The sequence below is a fragment of the Mustela putorius genome, unplaced genomic scaffold (assembly GCF_011764305.1).
Source record: "Mustela putorius furo isolate JIRA1106 unplaced genomic scaffold, ASM1176430v1.1 tig00000508_pilon_pilon_pilon, whole genome shotgun sequence".
NCBI classification, from domain to species: domain Eukaryota; kingdom Metazoa; phylum Chordata; class Mammalia; order Carnivora; family Mustelidae; genus Mustela; species Mustela putorius.
In genome coordinates, this window is record NW_025421402.1 from 21,695,580 (window position 1) to 21,713,171 (window position 17,592).

The 17,592-nt window shown below is 51.8% G+C and overlaps 1 protein-coding gene across 1 annotated transcript in view; it reads left to right on the forward strand.

Annotated features, from left to right (window-relative positions):
- The first annotated feature begins 722 nt into the window (after positions 1–722).
- LMX1A (LIM homeobox transcription factor 1 alpha) overlaps positions 723–17,592 on the forward strand; it is a 155,634-nt gene continuing 138,764 nt past the window's right edge. The window contains exons 1-2 of the mRNA XM_004751434.3: positions 723–914; positions 3,202–3,388. Of these exons, the coding sequence (XP_004751491.1) occupies positions 839–914; positions 3,202–3,388 (263 nt within the window). The 5' untranslated portion in view covers positions 723–838. The remainder of the gene's footprint in view (positions 915–3,201; positions 3,389–17,592) is intronic.

Consider the following 17,592-nt stretch of genomic DNA (forward strand, 5'->3'; position numbering starts at 1 on the left):
GGCCGCTTCCTCCCGCCCCTGCCGCGGGGAGCGAGCTCGCCCACCAGGTAAGGAGGGCTGCGCGTTCCGGGACTCCGGCTCCGGCGGGCGCGTTTCGGAAAGTTGATTTGAAATGCATCCAAGAGTGAGCCCGGCCAGCCGCGGCTCCTCCCCGAGGCGACTTCTGCGCTCCTGCAGACGTTCCCGGCACCAGCCGAGCGGCCGGAGGACCGCCCCGCGCGCCCCCAGCAGCTCTCGGCGCCCGGGGTCGGCTAGCAGGCGGGCGCGCTCCGGCTCGCTCTCTCGGCCCCGCCTGGGCGGGGGCAGGTGAGGGGCGTCCCGGGCCGGTCGGGGCGCGGGCCGTAGACCTCGCAGTCCCGCGTGCCCGAGCCCGGCCCCGCGAGGGGAGCACCCACTCCTTTTATCCCGGTCTCCCCGCGTCGCTGGGTTCCCGCAGAGCTGTCCCTAGGGCGCGTTGGTACAGGTTAGGGCGGAGTCGGACTCGGGATGGGAAACCTGGGGCTGGGGACGGGGTGAGGGGGTGTGTGTGGCGGGGGGGGGGGGGGGGGGGGGCAAGAGAAGGAGAAGCGCAGTTAGGGGGCGGAGGTCTGAGTACAAAACGCGTTGACTTCAAGTGAAATCAGATCAGTCGGAGCAGTTCGCGGTGGCTCCTCTCTCTCCTCCCACCCCACGTTTCTCTTGGCTGGACTCTCCCCTCCCTTCTCGTTCTAGTGACCCTGGACACTCCCTCCGTCCTTTCCCAGAAGTGTGGCGGCTGCGGGCTCCCGGTCCCAGAGGGCACGGACCCCAGAAGCATCGCTTCCTCTCCCTCTGCAGGTCCTCCCGGCCCGGTCCCAACATGCTGGACGGCCTGAAGATGGAGGAGAATTTCCAGAGCGCCATCGAGACTTCGGCGTCCTTCTCCTCGCTGCTGGGTAAGTGTTCAGGCCGTGCGCCCCAGGCGCACCCTCCTTCCAGCAGACCCCAGTTCTGCAGCCCAGCCCTCCGGGACCCGTTCGGCAGTAAGGGAGCCAGCGCCCTGCCTACTGCACTCGGTTTGAGCCCACGCTCCGTCTGTCCGTCAGTCCCCGTGGGTCCTTCCTACCCCGAGCCGACAAGCCGCCCCAGGTTTCACGCGCCGGGCACCGAATTCCCCAAAGCCGCGAGGGGCGGGCGAGATTGCTCGCGGGGTCTGAGTGGCAAGTGATTAAAAATACTCGGGGCTGGATTTTTAATCACGGAGCTGATCGACATCTCGTAAATGCCGCCGGCTTCTCGGCGGCCTAGGGGCGAGCATAGGAAACCTAAAGGCGCCCAAGTTCGAAGAGGCTCCTCGTCCCCTCCAACTCCAGGTCCAATCTCAGCCTCGGGCACGGCCGAAGGGCTTTTCCGGGCCGGTGGGCAGCGCAGCGCGGGGATTAGCCCGCACCGCAGGGCCCTCGCTTCCGTTTTAATTAACTGGAGCGGGACTTCGAGGCCGGCGGGTTCCCCTCAGCCTCCCCAATCCCTTTGCAGCGACCACGGAGGAGCCGCTAGCCAAGGGCCTCGAAAGGGTGTCCACACGCGCGGGGCTCGCTCATCTGAGGTGATGAGGATCATCCTCTCATCTGAGGATTCTCAACCCCACCTGCCACCCCGAATACTTTGGTGCTTTTAAATTGTGGGCAGCGGGTGCTTTCATATTTTAGCGGGGGTGGGGGTGTGTGGAGATTTTCGTTTTGTCATTTAAACCTCTTGCCTCTTTCGGTCCTTCGGAACCGCTAGAGTGGGGTGAAGGCGATGAGACAGTCTGGCTGGAGAAACCATAGCCGGAGAGGAATTCCCCCCTGCTCCCCAGATGAAGCGAAATCACGCGCACTGCGTTCCCCCCTTTCAACCCCTATTTGGGAAACTTCTTGACTCCGTGCAGCGTCGGAAGAGCGCGGGGGGCCAGAGCTGGCATTGCCCTGGCACGGAACGCACGCGACCCTGAGGCTACGGCAGGCGTCTCGGCCCGCAGTGTGCGCTCCGCGCGGCTCCGGGCGACTCCCAGTGCCCGGGTCCTGGCCCTGAACGCCGAGACAGGGCAAAACAGAGAATCTTACTATTAAGAACTATCTCGCTACTTTTCTTAGCCCTCCCTGTGTGCCTCAAGGCGACTGGCCCCACTCAGGAGCTGGTGACAGGATCCCCCAAGGGAAAAAGCGACAGGAGTGTAGCAAGGAAGTGGGGAAGGATCAGGCCCTTTGGGACACCACGCGCAAGAGTATTGTTATCAGGGGACAAGGCCTTCTTTAAATAGCTGTGAAATGTGCCGACAAAGGCGGCCAAGCGTTCCCACATCCTAAAAAAAGGGCATCCTCTCCGCCAGCAAAATAAAGGAGCAAAACAGACAAAGTCCGAGGGGTAAGGTAGAGAGCATTCCCTGTTTGCGTGGAGTGGGTTTGGGGTGGGTGTTGCTCGAACGCGCGGTGGCTGAGCATGCGGGGTTCCGGGAACTCCCGCCGCATCTCGGCGCCCCGCTTCTTTCCTTTTTTACCCCTCTTATTTTGATGCTTCTTAATTATGTATATGTCTACATACATATATACACATAATATTAAACGTGTAAACCCACCCGCAACTTGTACTCCAGCCAAGGTACAGCACTTTGGCGTGCATTGCTTTGAACAATACCGAGTTTGCCTGGAGCAAGATGGTATTTTTCTGTACGTCTGAGACTTTTTAGGAGAAAAATTAAAATTTCAAAGTTTTCCCTCAAAAATACAACAGAATCGCATTATAGCAAAAGAAAAAACAAAACAAAACAAGTGCCCCCACATTCTTTTTATAGACTCACGGTTTTCCTAATAGTCAAAAGAGACAAGCGCAGTGAGTGACTTAAGGCTTACATGATAAATCCCGGAGCGCAGATTTATTTGTCGTCTGATTTTGCTAGTTGTGCGCACGTTTGCGCGAATACCTGGATAGGTTTGATAATTAAGTCCCCTTGTTACTGATTTCTGTCCCCTCCCCCGGTAGAATTTAAACCTTCCCGTAGAGTTGCTGTTTGTTAGAAACAACACCTGGTTTGATTCTTCTCTGTTCTCTAAAGCTCGGTTTGGTTGATGAGCGGAGGGCTTCCCGGGGTGGGGGGCGCGGGGGAAATCCGCGGGCGGGGAGGGATCGGAGCGAGTCCCGGCCGGGTTTGGCCGGGATGCTGGGCCGGCGCGATTGACCCGAGAACGTCTATTGCTGCTGTAGGCAGAGCGGTGAGCCCCAAGTCTGTCTGCGAGGGCTGTCAACGGGTCATCTCGGACAGGTTTCTGCTGCGGCTCAACGACAGCTTCTGGCATGAGCAGTGCGTGCAGTGCGCCTCCTGCAAAGAGCCCCTGGAGACCACCTGCTTCTACCGGGACAAGAAGCTCTACTGCAAGTACGACTACGAGAAGTAAGTGATCGCGTCGCCGGAGCGCACCCCCCTAGCCCACTCGCTCCTCCTTTACCCCCATCCGCTTCCGGAAGGCGCAGAGGCACCCTCTAGCCCAGAAACGCACGACGCCGATTCACCGCCAGGTTGTTGCGGGTTGCCCTCCCCCGGGGCCGGGGAGACCCGAGCGGGGCGCGCTGCTACCGCCCGGGCCGCAGGGGCGCAAGCGCCGGCTCCCTCCGCCGTGTGCTCCCCGGTGCGCAGTCCCCTCCCCGGGCTCCTGTACTCCCACCGCGCGCTTCCCGGAGGACACACCTGTGTGAGGGCTTCGACCCCGTCCGGCCGGCTGGGTCCCGGTTCTCCCCTTCCCTGGGGTGCCCCGCGGGCTGCCAGTGGCCCACATCTGCGCGCGGGGTTCCCGCTCCGTCTCAGCCACGTGTCTGCGCCACGGTGGCGCTCGGAGCGAGCCGCCAGCTTTCTGCTCCCGCGGCTTCCGTCCCCTGTGCGCGGTGCCCGTGCGGCTTTGTCCCCTGGCGTCGCGATAGACTGGGCTCAGAAACGGCGCGGCTGCCCCTCCGAGCTCCGCGCACCCTGTTTGCCTTTTCTCTCTCAGTCCGCGACCCCCGTCCCGTTTCTAGAAAACCCTGGGGCGCAGGGGCCGGATCTGAGGCTCCCTCCAGCACCGCACACTTCCCCACCCCCACCCCGAATTCCCGCGTGGGTGTGTCGTGCAGCCTTGCGCGGGATGCACTTCTCTCCTGCCGACCTGACCGTGCGGGTGTGTTTGGAGAACTAGGCGGCAGGTATCTAAGAAAGTAGATTATTTGGAACCTAGGTTTCTGTAATGCCTAAAGCCTGGACGCAGCCGGGAGTGGGAGTTAGAGGGATTTCCTGGTTCTCGCCAGGCAGGCCCGGAGCTGCTTGGTGGGTCCATGGAGAGGGACCTGCTTTTCCCTGTCCAAACGGCTAGTCTGTGGGGACACTGACTTCGCAAAGCTGTGCATGGTACTGAAGGAGAGAAAAGCGGCTGAAACGCAGGCCTCGCTTTTTGCACACTCGGGCTGGTGTGTGTGGCCCAGTGGACACGCGTGCCCGCGCAGGAGAATTCGGCATTTGTTACTGGTGAATAAGAGACAACTGTGCGCGAAGATAATCAAGGGCGGGGCGGGGCGCAGGAAAAGCTGTTCCTATCACGTTATTGAAAACACAGACAAGGGGTGTGTGCAACTCTCCATGTAACCACAACAACAACAGAGAGAGAACAGAAATATCTTCCTTCCAGTGTTGCCTGGGCTGTGAGGTTTACTGAAGACTGGCAAAGCGTTTATACCCAGTGACCTCAGACACACAATTTTTTTTTCTGCTTCCCAGGGCTGCTTTGCCATCCTCTGCTTGACTTTAACCCTCCTGCGGAAGGGGTACCGGGCATTTTGAAAAGATCACTTCACATTTTTAGCACTAAAAGGAATACTTTTAGTATTCCTTAGTATTACTGTTCTGTTTGGGAAGTGTTGGGCGATACAGAAATGAATAAAGAAATGAAAACACAAGGCCACTTTGCAAAGTGGTAATTATGGTTAACATTTTTTAAAGAAGACATGCCCGTATCTGTTCTTGGTTGTCTGTTTGTTGCCACAGTGTCTGAGGGAAAAGTGCAATTTTTAGGGCATTAAGCAGATTTTGCCCACAGAACTTCAGGTTATCACCTCTGCATAAAGCTTCTGGTTGTCTCTCCTCGCATTCTCTCCCCTCCCCATTTTGCTTTTCATCTGAAGGTTTTGGGAATGTGTAGAACCAATCTTTATCTTTCTGCTTATAGATTACCGAAATGTCCACATCCTTCAGGCACAACACTAGCGAATTCAAAAGTATTGGAGCTTAGGAAAGGATTTGGATTGTGAATTTCTATTCTGTTTGTTAAAAAAAAAAAAAAATCACGAATCAAAGAAGGCTTAAGGGTCAACACAGCTGTCTGGCCAGTCAGATCTTCTTTAAGGAAGTCAGGCTGTGTCAAGAGGGGAAGAAACAGTTGTTGTAAAGTACTTAACACAACAATGACCCTCCGTCTCAGTCCCCCAGGTTTGGCGCGGGTTTTTGCTTATTAGGAGCCCACTAAGGTCAGTTCTCCGTGATCACAGCTATTTCTGCAGAGGGAAAATTGCAGGGATCAACTTGCCAGCTGTTGGCCAGAACCGAGAAGGTTTTGTAGAGAAGAACGTGAGCCGCATTGTTCGGGGAGGTGTTGCTGTCACAACGAGGGATTTTAATTTTAATTTTAACAACTATTTCGGAAACACAGGTCCAAAATGGAGTTGCCTGTGCTCTTTAAGCTCATGGCACCCCCTCGGCACAGGTCTGCACCCAACCCGTCCGTTTTTGGTTTTGTTTTGTTTTGTTTTAAAGCTTCTCCTCTGTTCCCCATCCCAACCTCATTCTTTTCCCAACAAAATGGGGTTTTAATATATCTGATCATCTTCAGGGCATCGACATGCATGGTGGTTGCTGTGGTTGTTTGTTTCAAAAATTAGGCTCCAGACAAATCCCTCCTTTCAGCGGCTGTTATCATCAAGCAGCTCTGTCCGAGGCAGGGAGGGGGCTGGGTGAGGAGAGGCTGTGAGACCCAGTCCCAGCTGCCCTCAGGGGGCTTGCCGCCCAGCCCCTTGGCCTTCGGCATTGTCCCAGCTACCAGGGATTTCTCAGCAGCCTCCTCTAAGCACAGGAATGGGCATTGCCTGGGACCCCTCGGGAATGAGCGGATCGTTGTCGTCTAGAGGGACCTTTTCAGTTGCTGATACCTTGAGACAGTCACAGAGAGCAATTTTTTCCCTCTTGCACGAATCGATTATTTAAAAATAATTTTGACCTTTTGGGTGGATCTTTTTAAAGTCTGAGGCCCACCCAAGGAAAAGAGCCGGAGGCGTGGGTGTGCATGAGGAAGCCGGTGGTGAAGACAGAGGCAGGTCAGGCCCGCTTGGCTCTCCTGATTCGCCGAGTTACAAGTCGGCATGAAAGAGCACACAGCTAAGTTGCAGTCTTCGGGGAAGGGCAGGAACGCAGTATGAACAAAGCGAGTTCATTGTATTTGTTTTAGCCATTTGTAGGTGCTTTTCTGGCTGTGGGCGGTTTTGCATTTGAATTATTAGCTGCTTGTCCCCGGTGTCAGGTGACCAGCTAAACAGTCCAAATCCTACTCTATCAGCTAGTGGTGACACCTCCTTGGTGTCAAACACCAAATTTGTCTAATTTAAAAAAAAATGGAATGGACACTGGCATCTGAGACACAGCCATTCATTTCAGACTTTGGGATGTTTTGTTAAATATTTGTCTCATACACTATGACACCCTTAGGAGCCATTTATCTTCCGATCATCCAAAACAAATAAGCATTTAAGGCCAGAGCGCCGAACAGTGATTTATGAGTGTCCGCAGAAATTAAGAGCTGGAGGTGATCTTTTTGGAGCGTGACAGGTCATCAAAGTAAAATCACTGGTTAGGTGGGATGATACGTTTCCAGAATTGCTGAAGCTGTACCCAGGGATTTAAAACAGGAGGGAGCTATAGGTATGGGTATTTAGAAACTGGATTCCCCTGTTTTCAGCGTGCCTGAAAGTTAGCAGACGACCCAGATATTTTCCAGCCCAGGGGGCTTCTATTTATATAACTGTTGTTCCCTATTTCACTGAGTCCTCTGTGATCTGGGTAGTTTGGAGTTTTTCCTGAATTTGTTCCAAACAAATACTGTAGTCGGACTTCAGCTGGAGACAGAAAAGGCTGCTGAATAATGGGAATGTGGTAATACAATAGATAATTAAGCTTTCTGGAAAGGATCCCACATTGAAATCAAGTTTTTATTGTTTCTTTCATGTGCCTGGCAGCTCGGTGCGTCAGCCCGGGCCCTCTCCTCTCACATACGAAGTTTATCACGGTCCCTTAGATTGTTCTGGACATCCTAGGAGCAGAGTGGAATAGCGCTGCTGTCATCGGGGCTGTTCTCATAACATCGCAACTCCCCACATGTCAGCAGATCCCAGGCCTTGGGAGACCTTGCCTTAGAGGGCCGCAGGTCTGTGTTTTCTCCCCTTTCTCTTGGAGCAGACCAATTTTCCAAAGACAGGGACTAAAATGGGGGCAAAGCAGGTAGCACATTCAGAACTTTCTCTGTCTTGCCTTCACCCTGCTGATTGGCGGGCAGCCCTTCGGAGAAAATGGCCTGGGTAATGATCTCTCTTAGGACCAGTGATGGGACTAATTCTGCATTTTTATCAAGGTAGCGTAGGATGTGTGTGTGCGCGTGTGTGCGTGTATGTGTGTGTGTGTGTGTGTGTGTGTAGGGAGAAGAATTAGTTTGGTTTTATTACTGTGACGTTACTCGCAGATCAAAACTGGGTATGCAGTTACTCCTAGAAGGGAGCCCACAGATGAAATTATAGAGGCGGTTGTAGATTTTTGCTGTATTTTATCTTCTGTTGGCCCCACTCCTGGCATAATAAAATGTAAGGAATATAAAACTCAAACACAGCTAGGTAATAAATTGATGTCTGCATTAGATTGCAGGGGGGTTTAGCTAAGGATCAGCCCGGTCCACGGGCCGTGGCTGGGTGTTGGTACAGGCCGAGTAATCTCTTTTTTTACTTGGAGGGTGATTGGAAACAGTCCTTGCTCAGAGGTGTTTTCTCTTTTTATATGGATTGGTCCCTGGGTAGGACTTCCTTGGAATCTAAGACTTAAACTCTTGAAATAAAATTAGACAGCCCGAGTAGATATTAATAGTATTCTGGGAATTGTGTACGAACATCGTGGGATTCTTTTGATCCTTGCATAAGTGGAGCACATCATAAAAAGTTCTTTATCCAGGCCAGTTGTACATACGACAGAGTCTTGGGACTTCGGTCATCCCGCTAGCTAAGGAGTTGCTTTTGCTTTCAGATTTCCGAGCTCTTCTCAAAGCTCATCGTTTGTCCTGCCTTTCGGTTTCATTTTTTCTCGTTTATAACTTTTGTATTCGCCCAAATGCCGTTACCGGTTTTACGGAGGCCTCCGTCGCCACTGCTTTCTAATTCTGGAAAAAAAGTAGTTTGGAGGTCCTGAGCAGGTAATCTTCCTCTCATGAGAACAACTCCGTTTCCTAAATTATCAGCTCATTATTCTTGACGGTGGGAGAAATTGTGGGTCATAGCCTTTCGGAGCAAGACTAGAGACAAGGATTTAAAATACTCGTTATATTATCAGAAATTTAGTAAAGCCTCTTCGAGCCAACGCCCGTACAGCACGTCATTGTTGAATCCCATCATGTTCAAAATAACCCGTATTGAATCCTGCTCACTCGAGTGTGAAACACAGTTGTACAACATTAGGGAATGAACGATGACGAGGCAGGGGCGGAATGTGCAACCACTTGGAAAGATTTAAAAATAATTTCTGCCATAACTGTGAACCTTTAGCCCTATTTGAGGGCTTTTCCATTTTTTCTTTTTTTTTTAAACATCTTTCTGATGTGGATTTTCCAATGTCCTTTCCCATCTTCAGAGGGGAGTTCTTGGTAAGCCATTTGTGGGCTGAGATCTGGAAGTCTGGGGGACCCCAGGGTGTGGGGTGTGCCTCTCTCAGCCTCTGCACAGAACAGCGGGGTCCCTGTCCTGGAGGGCCCTGTCCTCTTTCCAGCAGGCCTAAGGCTGCCCCCTAGGAACACTGTGTTTTTCTGAAAGTCCCTTAGTGACTTGTGGGACAGTATTGTTACCAGCCCCTGTGTAGCTTTGCTGTGGGAAAGTTGGTGATTTTAGGGGCAAAGTGAAGAAAGGTTTCTGAAGGAAATAATACTAGGGGACAGGGGACTCCAGGCCCTTCTCTCCTGTGTGCCCTGTTTTACTGGAACCTACAGGAAGACCAGCTGGGGATTTCCATCATCTGCGTAGTTCTTGGTTAGCAAGACGTGGGACGTTTTAGTCCGTTTATCGCAATTAGAACTAGTTATGCCATTGCTGACCAGTGTCAGCGGCGGCTTTGGGCCTCTTTGTCATGTTTTCGATGATACACGGCCACCCGCCTTCCTGAAACGAAGGCAACACCTTCCAAATGTCAAATTGTTATTTTAGTCAAGCCCAATTATCTGTCTCTATATTTTTAACCAAGACGAAATTAATAAAATTGCTGCGGGCCCTGGTATTAATTAGCAGTAGGATTAGAGCTGTACCGGGTAAAAAGGAGGTGTAAACACTGTCCTCTTGCTACATGTTTGTTTTCACACTACTGAAAATAAATAAAATGAGACTTAGGATGGGGATTACGTTTCTTTTGGCATTATATGGCAGATCGGACTGGAATGTGGCAGAAACACCGCAGCATTAGCCAAGACTTTATGGAAGGAACGAAACGGCCGGCCTCGGTGGGTTCTCACCTTGTGTGTAGACCTGGTCCCATCACAGATAGCCCCAGCTGGGTAGTCAAAAAAAAAAAAAAAAAAAAAGACCTTTGAAGCCTGCCTCTGGGCTGTTCTTCTCCACCGGGGAACCGAGGCAGCTGAGTCCTCAGTGGGGCCTGTCACCGGCCGCCAGGTTGGGATTAGCCAGAATGGAAGGAAGCCTTTGCCAGGTTCCCCGTTCGTGTGCCGTAATGTCACAGCAACAAAAAATACAAAAGGGCCTGAAACTCCGTGGAGGAGTCTGGTGTCCCCCAGCCTTGCCAGCTTCCAGTTTGGGCGTCCCGGTTTTAGACAACAGTGCAGATGTCCGGCCGTTCTGACTCCCAGGTCGCCTCACCCTATCAGACTGGTGTTTGATCATTAGTGTCCCGTAACGGACCAGCCCTGGTGGAGGTCTGGCCATGGCCGGTCGGCCTACCGTGCCTGACAGGCCCAGTTAATCTCCGGGCATATAACAGATACCTTCAGCGTCTCGCCTTGCTGGGAGTGGACCACATGCTCTATCTGGGGCTCACATCTGGCCCGGGCCCGTTCTGCCTCCCCCTCACTCCCCCTCACTCCCCTATGCCCTGTGGAATTCTAGTAACTTGACTCTCGCCAGCATCAGATCTTACTTAAATACCATCTCATCAGCTGCCTCATTTTCCCCCCCAGGCCATCCTTGTGGACCCTGAGTCCTCTTTTGATTTGCTTACCTGGAGGAAACTAGGAAACTAATTAGTCTTCTGGATGGGATGGTCGGAGCCTTGTCCCATGCCCCCCCAGTTACGGCTCAGCTCAGTCGCTGGCAAGGGGCACACCCCTCGGGTTTGCGTGATCCCAACCCTTGCTCTTTGGGTGACCGTCCAGGGACACTGGCATGTCTTCTCAGTGTGCTGGGTACCTCTGTGGATGCCACCTTATGTCCTGCCACTCTAGATGGATTTTTTTTGGGGGGGGGGGTGTGTGTCAGAGAAGCCCCTGAGTCTGATGCTGTCCCCAGTAAACCGAAAGGAGTTATTTGGTGAAAAACCCGACTGGGATCCTGATGGGATGTGAATACCCCATTCATTCTCAACTTCTTGCTGCTTCCCTGGACGTGGCCCTTCTCGGGGCAGGACGAACCCTCCCTCCTTCATCTCTGGAGCCCGGGGGTTCTATGGCTGCAGTGGGGAGGGGTCTTTCTGGCCACTTCCTCTCACCGGTTCCGGTTCCGTCCAGGCGGCCTCAGCTACACCAGGGCCCCCGCCTTGACTCACCGTACTGGTGCCCCCTTCCTATAGAGCCTCAGGAACCTTTAAAAGGATTTTTGAAAACAAAACAAAACAAAACACCCCCTCCTGAACTCCAGATTAGCCTCTTAAGCTCATTAAAGTTCCTTTAAATACCAAAATGTTGGGCTCCTGGGGATGATCCCCCCCAAACCATATTTTCATTCTTAACATTGTTGTCATTCACTGGGCAGCAGATTAAGGCAGCTCCCTCTGGGCCCAGAAACAGTCCCCTCTCTCTCTGCAGGAGGGTCCAAATATGTCTTTGTTCGAGCACTCCAGTAGCCTGAACCTAAGTAGGAGCCGATGCCAGATTGGCCTGGGGCTCCTGGCTCCATGCTGGAGAAGTAAGTTGTTGTCTTTGGGGGGTGAGGTGGGGCCCAGAGCAGGGAATGGGCAGTTGGGTTGTGAAGATGTGGCTTGTATGGTTTTCAGGAGCTCGGTGGCCTCTGGGCTCTTTTGCAGTCCCTGGGGAGAACCGGGATGGATGAAGGCTCCAGTGGCCTGGATTTAAAGGACTGTCCTTGTCCTGGAGAATGGGAGCCCTCTTTCTGGGACCCAGCAGAAAGGCCGGAGCCCGGTATCTGTTCTTCCCTCAGGCAGTGGTGGACCATCACAGCTCAGAAGTGGGTTTTTGCAGCAGTACCTGCCTTTGTCCCCACGCTGCTCCCCCTCCCCCCATTCACTTTAGCCTCTTTTCCAAGGCGCCTCCTTAATACACCGGCCTCCTCTCCATCATTTCAGGCTTCCTTCCCTAAAGCTGGCTCTTGGGGAGAGCTTTCTGGTTTTGACAGTGGAACAAATCCTTTTTAACATAACCATCGAGAGCTTCCTCCCCTGCTGCTGGTTCCCCTCACCCCTGTCTCCGCCCCTCCTACATTGTAGCACAGATTCCTTTGTGCCTGTCTTCCACAGACAGTGATGGCTGCCATCTTCACAGAGATACAGGCACAGCTCCTCAGAGACCAGAGACGAAAACCAGGTGGCAGTGCCATGAGGTATATTTTGGAAGCCCAAAGAGGAAGAACATTCCAGAAGACCCTCCCTTGCATTTTTGGTAGAAGTGTTCCTTGGTCCCTGTGCCTCTGTTTCCCTTGGGGCTCTATGCACCTGGGATCCGTGCATTTATCTAGAGTATTAGTTATATAACCCCATTGTCAAGCTCTCAGCTCAGTCTTGTCTTCTCGCTTATCTTGTACTCTGAACCCATCTTGTGAATTTCATATTATCTTGGGTACAGGCTGGAGCCTGGTCTTAGCTATCTATCAAATTGGACAGGATATTATGAAATAATTCTCTTGTGATGTACATGAGAATGTGGCGTTCTTTCAAAGAGACTTTTTAACTTGAAGGGCGTTCAGTCAAAAAGGAATGACTACTTACTTACAGTAGAATCTGAGATCCTAGAATGGGAGATTATTTTGGACAGAATGCAAAGACCACTTCGTGGGGTGCTTTCCTGTTTGTCTATGCATAAGGCTGGTAGTAGTTATACACCTGCTCCTTTTCATCTGGGTTCTGTTCTTGGTTGGTGTCTTCCATTTCAAAAATCCATGTCCGTAGATGGAAGGGGTTGGACAGGTAGGTATGGCTGGTTTGAGCACTGCGTAGCTCCCTCCATTACCGGAAACACATGTTCTACTATGAATAGATGTCCAAGCCACAGTTTCCTTATCCATACGAGGGAATATGCAGACGACCTTCTAGGGTTATTGTGAGACTTGAGTAAGGAAATGAACACGGAAACCTTTTTGGTAAAATAGAGAGCACTATACAAGGTTGGTGTTATTGTTGACTTCTTTTGATATGAGTAAGAGAATGTAGATTCTCTGTCATGTAGATAACTCTGCATGGTGTAGTGGCCAAGAGCATAGACTGTGGACACTGGGTGTCTGGGATCACATCCTTTCTCTGTTACTTACTAGCCATTTCTGTGGGCAAGGGTCTTATTTTCTCAGCGCTGGTCTCCTCTCTCTAAAATGGGGGTAGTGGGGCGCCTGGGTGGCTCAGTCGGTTAAGCGGCTGCTTTTGGCTCAGGTCATGATCCCAGGGTTCTGGTTTGAGCCCTGTGTTGGGCTCTCTGCTCGGCAGAGAGCCTGCTTCTCCCTCTCCGTCTGTCTGCTGCTCTGCCTACTTGTACTCTGTCTGTCAAATAAATAAATAAATAATCTTAAAAAAAAATGTGGGTAATGATAGTACCAACCTCACAGGGCCATTTTGGGTTAATATTTATAAAGTGTGCAGGTCAGTGCTTGGCTTATTGGAATTACTGTAAAAGGACATGCTGGGAAAAAAAGGTATCTTTTTCCATTTTCTTTTCTTTTTTAAAAAGATTTTATTTTTTCATTTTTGTGAGAGAGGGAAAGAGAGAAGGAGAAAAAGGGAGGGGCAGAGGGAGAAGCAGACTCCCTGTTGAGCCGGGAGCCCAGTGCAGGACGGGATCCCAGAACCCTGGGATCATGACCTGAGCCAAAGGCAGACGCCCAACCGACTGAGCCACCCAAGCACCTTCATTTTCCATTTTCAAGGAGGCTTCACATGTATTCTCTTTACTGGACCTCACAACAATTTTAAAACTTAGGTAGGGAGAGCTTTTTTCCCCCTCCTCTGCTTTTTATAGCGAGGCAACGGAGGCTCAGAGAGGTGAAGGTCACGTTGTTGATAAAGAGGGAAGCTGGGATGCTGTCCCCAGCCGCAGACTCTTGGTGCAGTGGCCTTTCCTCTAAATCACACCATCTGCTGCTTGGGTTCTGGTGTTCACACCCCAGTGAGGTCACAGTTCTCAGTTTGTCCTGTTGAACGAGCTCTTGGAAAACAAGTCCCCACCTGCTGGATACTTGAGCCTGCAGGCAGCCTTCCGACGGTCAGCTGTTGATATATTCCGTGGTTTTAAGGGAAATGTTTTGGATTTGGGGATTGCCTGAGTGCATGTGTGTGTGTGTGTGTGTGTGTGTGTGTGTGTGAGAGAGAGAGAGAGAGAGTGAGCGAGAGCGCGTGAGCGAGCTGCTAGCGTACACCCACCCCTCCTGGTTATCAGACTCGGCTCCCACGGAGCCGTCCTGCCGCCATCCTTTGCTGTCCCACCCAGCTGCAGTGGGGCCCGAGGTTCCTCTAGCTTAGCTGTTCTTCCCCACCGGAAGAATGACCAAAAGGCAGACAAGCATCCATTTTTCTCTCTCTCCAGCTCCCAGAGTTCGCTATTGGTGGCTCGTTCTGGGAGGCTCTCCGCACATTTGGCAGTAGAACTGTTAAATATCAGGTCTGGAGCCTTCCAAACATAACTTCCATTGGGACCAGCCAGCAGCTGTCCATCCATTCTTTGCATAACCCTTTTCCAAGGCTTCTTCTGAACTGTGTTGCCTTTTCAGGCGAGCCCCAGCCTCAGCGAGAGAAGATCCCCCGCCGGGCACTGGTATGACGCCGATTTTCAGAGCCATGAACTCCCTCTTGTTTATCCCGTGACCTGGCTGGACCAAAAAAAAAAAAAAAAAAAAAAGGGGATAATGGAATCTTGGTTTTTAAGGAAATTAAATATTCCTGTACTATACTCTTTCACTCACCAGTGCTGACACTTGGTTCACGTAGACCTGGTTCTGCTCAAGTTTAGAGAGATGGACTGTGGGTCTGAATTTAATCTCTGTGAACCGGCGTGTAATGAAACTAGAGATTTCAGGTAATACAGCAGTAACTAGAATGCATTATACCTGGTTGTGTGCGGATTTCTCAAATTGAGAATTAAATGGAATCTTACAAACAGTTGGTTTATTAATTAAATCACTCATTCCTTCCTCTAATCATCAAACAGAATTATTAAATTCCTCTATGTGCCAGGTATGTAGAAAATGAGGAAAAGGAAGCAGGGATGTATTAACAATCGAGCAGAGGCTGTTTAGAGACATAAATTAAACAGATGCCTAAGAATAAGATTCTCTGAAGAAAGGCCTGGCCTGTAGGACGCGTTTAAGTCCCTCGGTTCTGCATTTCTCTATGTTTCTCCTGATCTCCATAGTGCTTGTCCCCCTATGAAGTCTATTTTTATTTGTTGCTTTCTGGCCCGTGTCACCAGGTCACAAACTCTGCGAGGGCAGGGACCTTCCCGTTTTTTTGTTTGGTGTTTTGTTTCTCCAGCGTCTTGTCCGGTACCTGACATGGCGTAGGGATTAGACAGTTGTCTGTTGGTTGGATGGATAAAGTGATCCGTGCGTGGCTTGTTTGGGGTTGTTATAAAAGCTTCACAGGAGAAGTGACAGAAAATAAACCAATAAATAAAGACCTATTTCAAATTGTGGTACACGCTAAGAAGCTAATGAATAGTCCATAGTAATACATAACCAAGGGACCCCAAGCTTTGGGATATTTTATCACATAAATGACAAGAAGAGGGGAATGCCAAAGGGGATGCTACCAGGGTGAGAGGAGCGCCTGCATTCCCGAAGTCCATCTGCGGCAGGACGGCACGGAGACGGGAGAGGATGCCCTGGAGAGTGGCGTTCTGGAAGCCAGGGCAGTGCTGGGGACTTTCCAAGAGTAGGGCTGCCTAGTTGCTCTTGAAACGGGCGGTCCGTCATCGGTAATCTTAGCAAGAGTAGGTTTTCTCTTTTTTTTCTGTTTTTATTTATTTATTTATTTGTCAGAGAGAGAGAGAGAGAGAGAGACAGAGAGTGAGCACAAGCAGGGGGTGGGGCAGGCAGAGGGAGAAGCAGGCTCCCCGCTGAGCAATGAACCCGACCTGGATCTCAGTCCCAGGACCCTGGGATCATGACCTGAACTGAAGGCAGAGGCTTAACCGACCAAGCCACCCAAGGTGTCCCTCAAGAGTAGTTTCATCATAGAGGGGACGGCAGGCATTTTAATAGCTTGTAGGCTAAAATGTAGTGGAAGGAGCAGAGGGAATGATGTGACCCCCTCTTCCGAGACGGTGGACCGCAGAAGAATGATCAGAAGGAAGAAGACGCAGCCGTTCTGGGGTTGGAGCGAGCATGAGGGGACGTTGTCACAGGACGGGCTAGTCGTGAGCCTCCGTGAGGGCTCAGATGAGCTTCTCTGGGAAAGGAGGGAGGCTGAGGATCCAGGAGAGTGAGGGGCATCTAGTTGACAGAGGGGAAGCCTGGGGACTCCCAGCCCGGCAGTTGCTTTGTTCTTTTGTGGCCATCTGTGTGGCTTAGCTGGAACTGAGCCGCGGCACAGGGGCCAACAGAGGGCGAGTCTGTCTTCTGTCCCTCCTCGTGGAGTCACGGCAGCTTCCCACCTTGCTTCTTGCCCAAGGCCACCCTGGGTCATGGGCCTGAGGGCGGGGCCGGCAGAGGGAGGCTCTGTCCTTCTTCAGACACTACTTGTCTTCGTGTGAGCCTCGCCCGCCTGTCACCTTCTGTCTGTGCTCTCACCCGCCAGAACTCCATTTGGTTACGGCGTGCTCCGAGGTGGACATGGTGTGGCCGATTCCCCAGGACAGGTGCGCCAGCCTTCCCAGGCCCGGAGCGAGTCGGCGGTGCTGGGCAGCTAGACCATGCAAACCTGGCTGTGGAAGGGCCTTTGTTTCCTGGGATACTCAGGCAAAACCGGAAGAGAAGGGCGTCCGTGACCAGGGGACGCAGTCCTCCTCGTCGGCCGTGGTGGCCCCGTCTCCCTCCACCTGGCCGTCACTGTGTATGGCCTCATTCACACGGTTGGTTGGTTGGTCTGTGAACTTTCTCAGACTGGAGACTGGACTGACCTGGAAGAGACCAGTGGATTTTTTCCAGAAGCCTCCAGCCATTATGCTGCCTTTGCCTCTGCTTTGGCTGGACGGGCCAGGGCAAATCCCATCATCTCTTCAAGTTTGTGTGGTTTGCCTCCCGTGCCTTTCCTTTGAGTTCTGGGAGATGTGGAGCCTGATGGCAAACTGTCTGATGTGTGAGGTGAGGGAGTGCGAGTGTTTTTGCCCGGGAGCGGGAGAGCAGTGCGCAGATGGGTGTGGATGTTTCCTTAGGTCCTGGGCTGTCCTGTCCATATGACCCTAGGAAAGAAAAAAAAGTAAGTGTCATAAGGGGAGACCTCTTCACTTAGAAGGGGATTAGGGCAAAATTGGTACTACCAAGGGAGCTGAGTATTTTTCAATGGCTCTGCCTCTGTGGCCAGTAAATTCAGTGGAAAAAATCAGTGACAGGTTTTTTGGTATCAGAGACACCCAACTGATTCATGGAATGGATTTTTCTCCTCATCAACAGGCCGTGGAGCTCGGTTTCAGCTGAGCTCCACAAAGCTAGGAGGGAAAGCTGTGGGCAGAGCAGTGAGACTTATCTCGGTACTTGGTGATATATTATTTTTCCGTTTCCCTGTTGACAGTTGAAGGGCAAGGGGCAAGTGGACCGCACTCTTCTAAGTGGCAACACGGACACGGTGGGACTGTGGGAAGCCATTAGCAGCCAAACCTAGTTAGCATCCGCTCAGGAAAATGCTCTCCCCTCACTGGCCCCTTTCCCTCCACTCAATTATTAAAGGACTAAAGGACTTCTCCAATGAGCTCCCTTAAAACTTTAATGATGTGTGGTAATGAAGGGATGGAACTGTTAGGACAA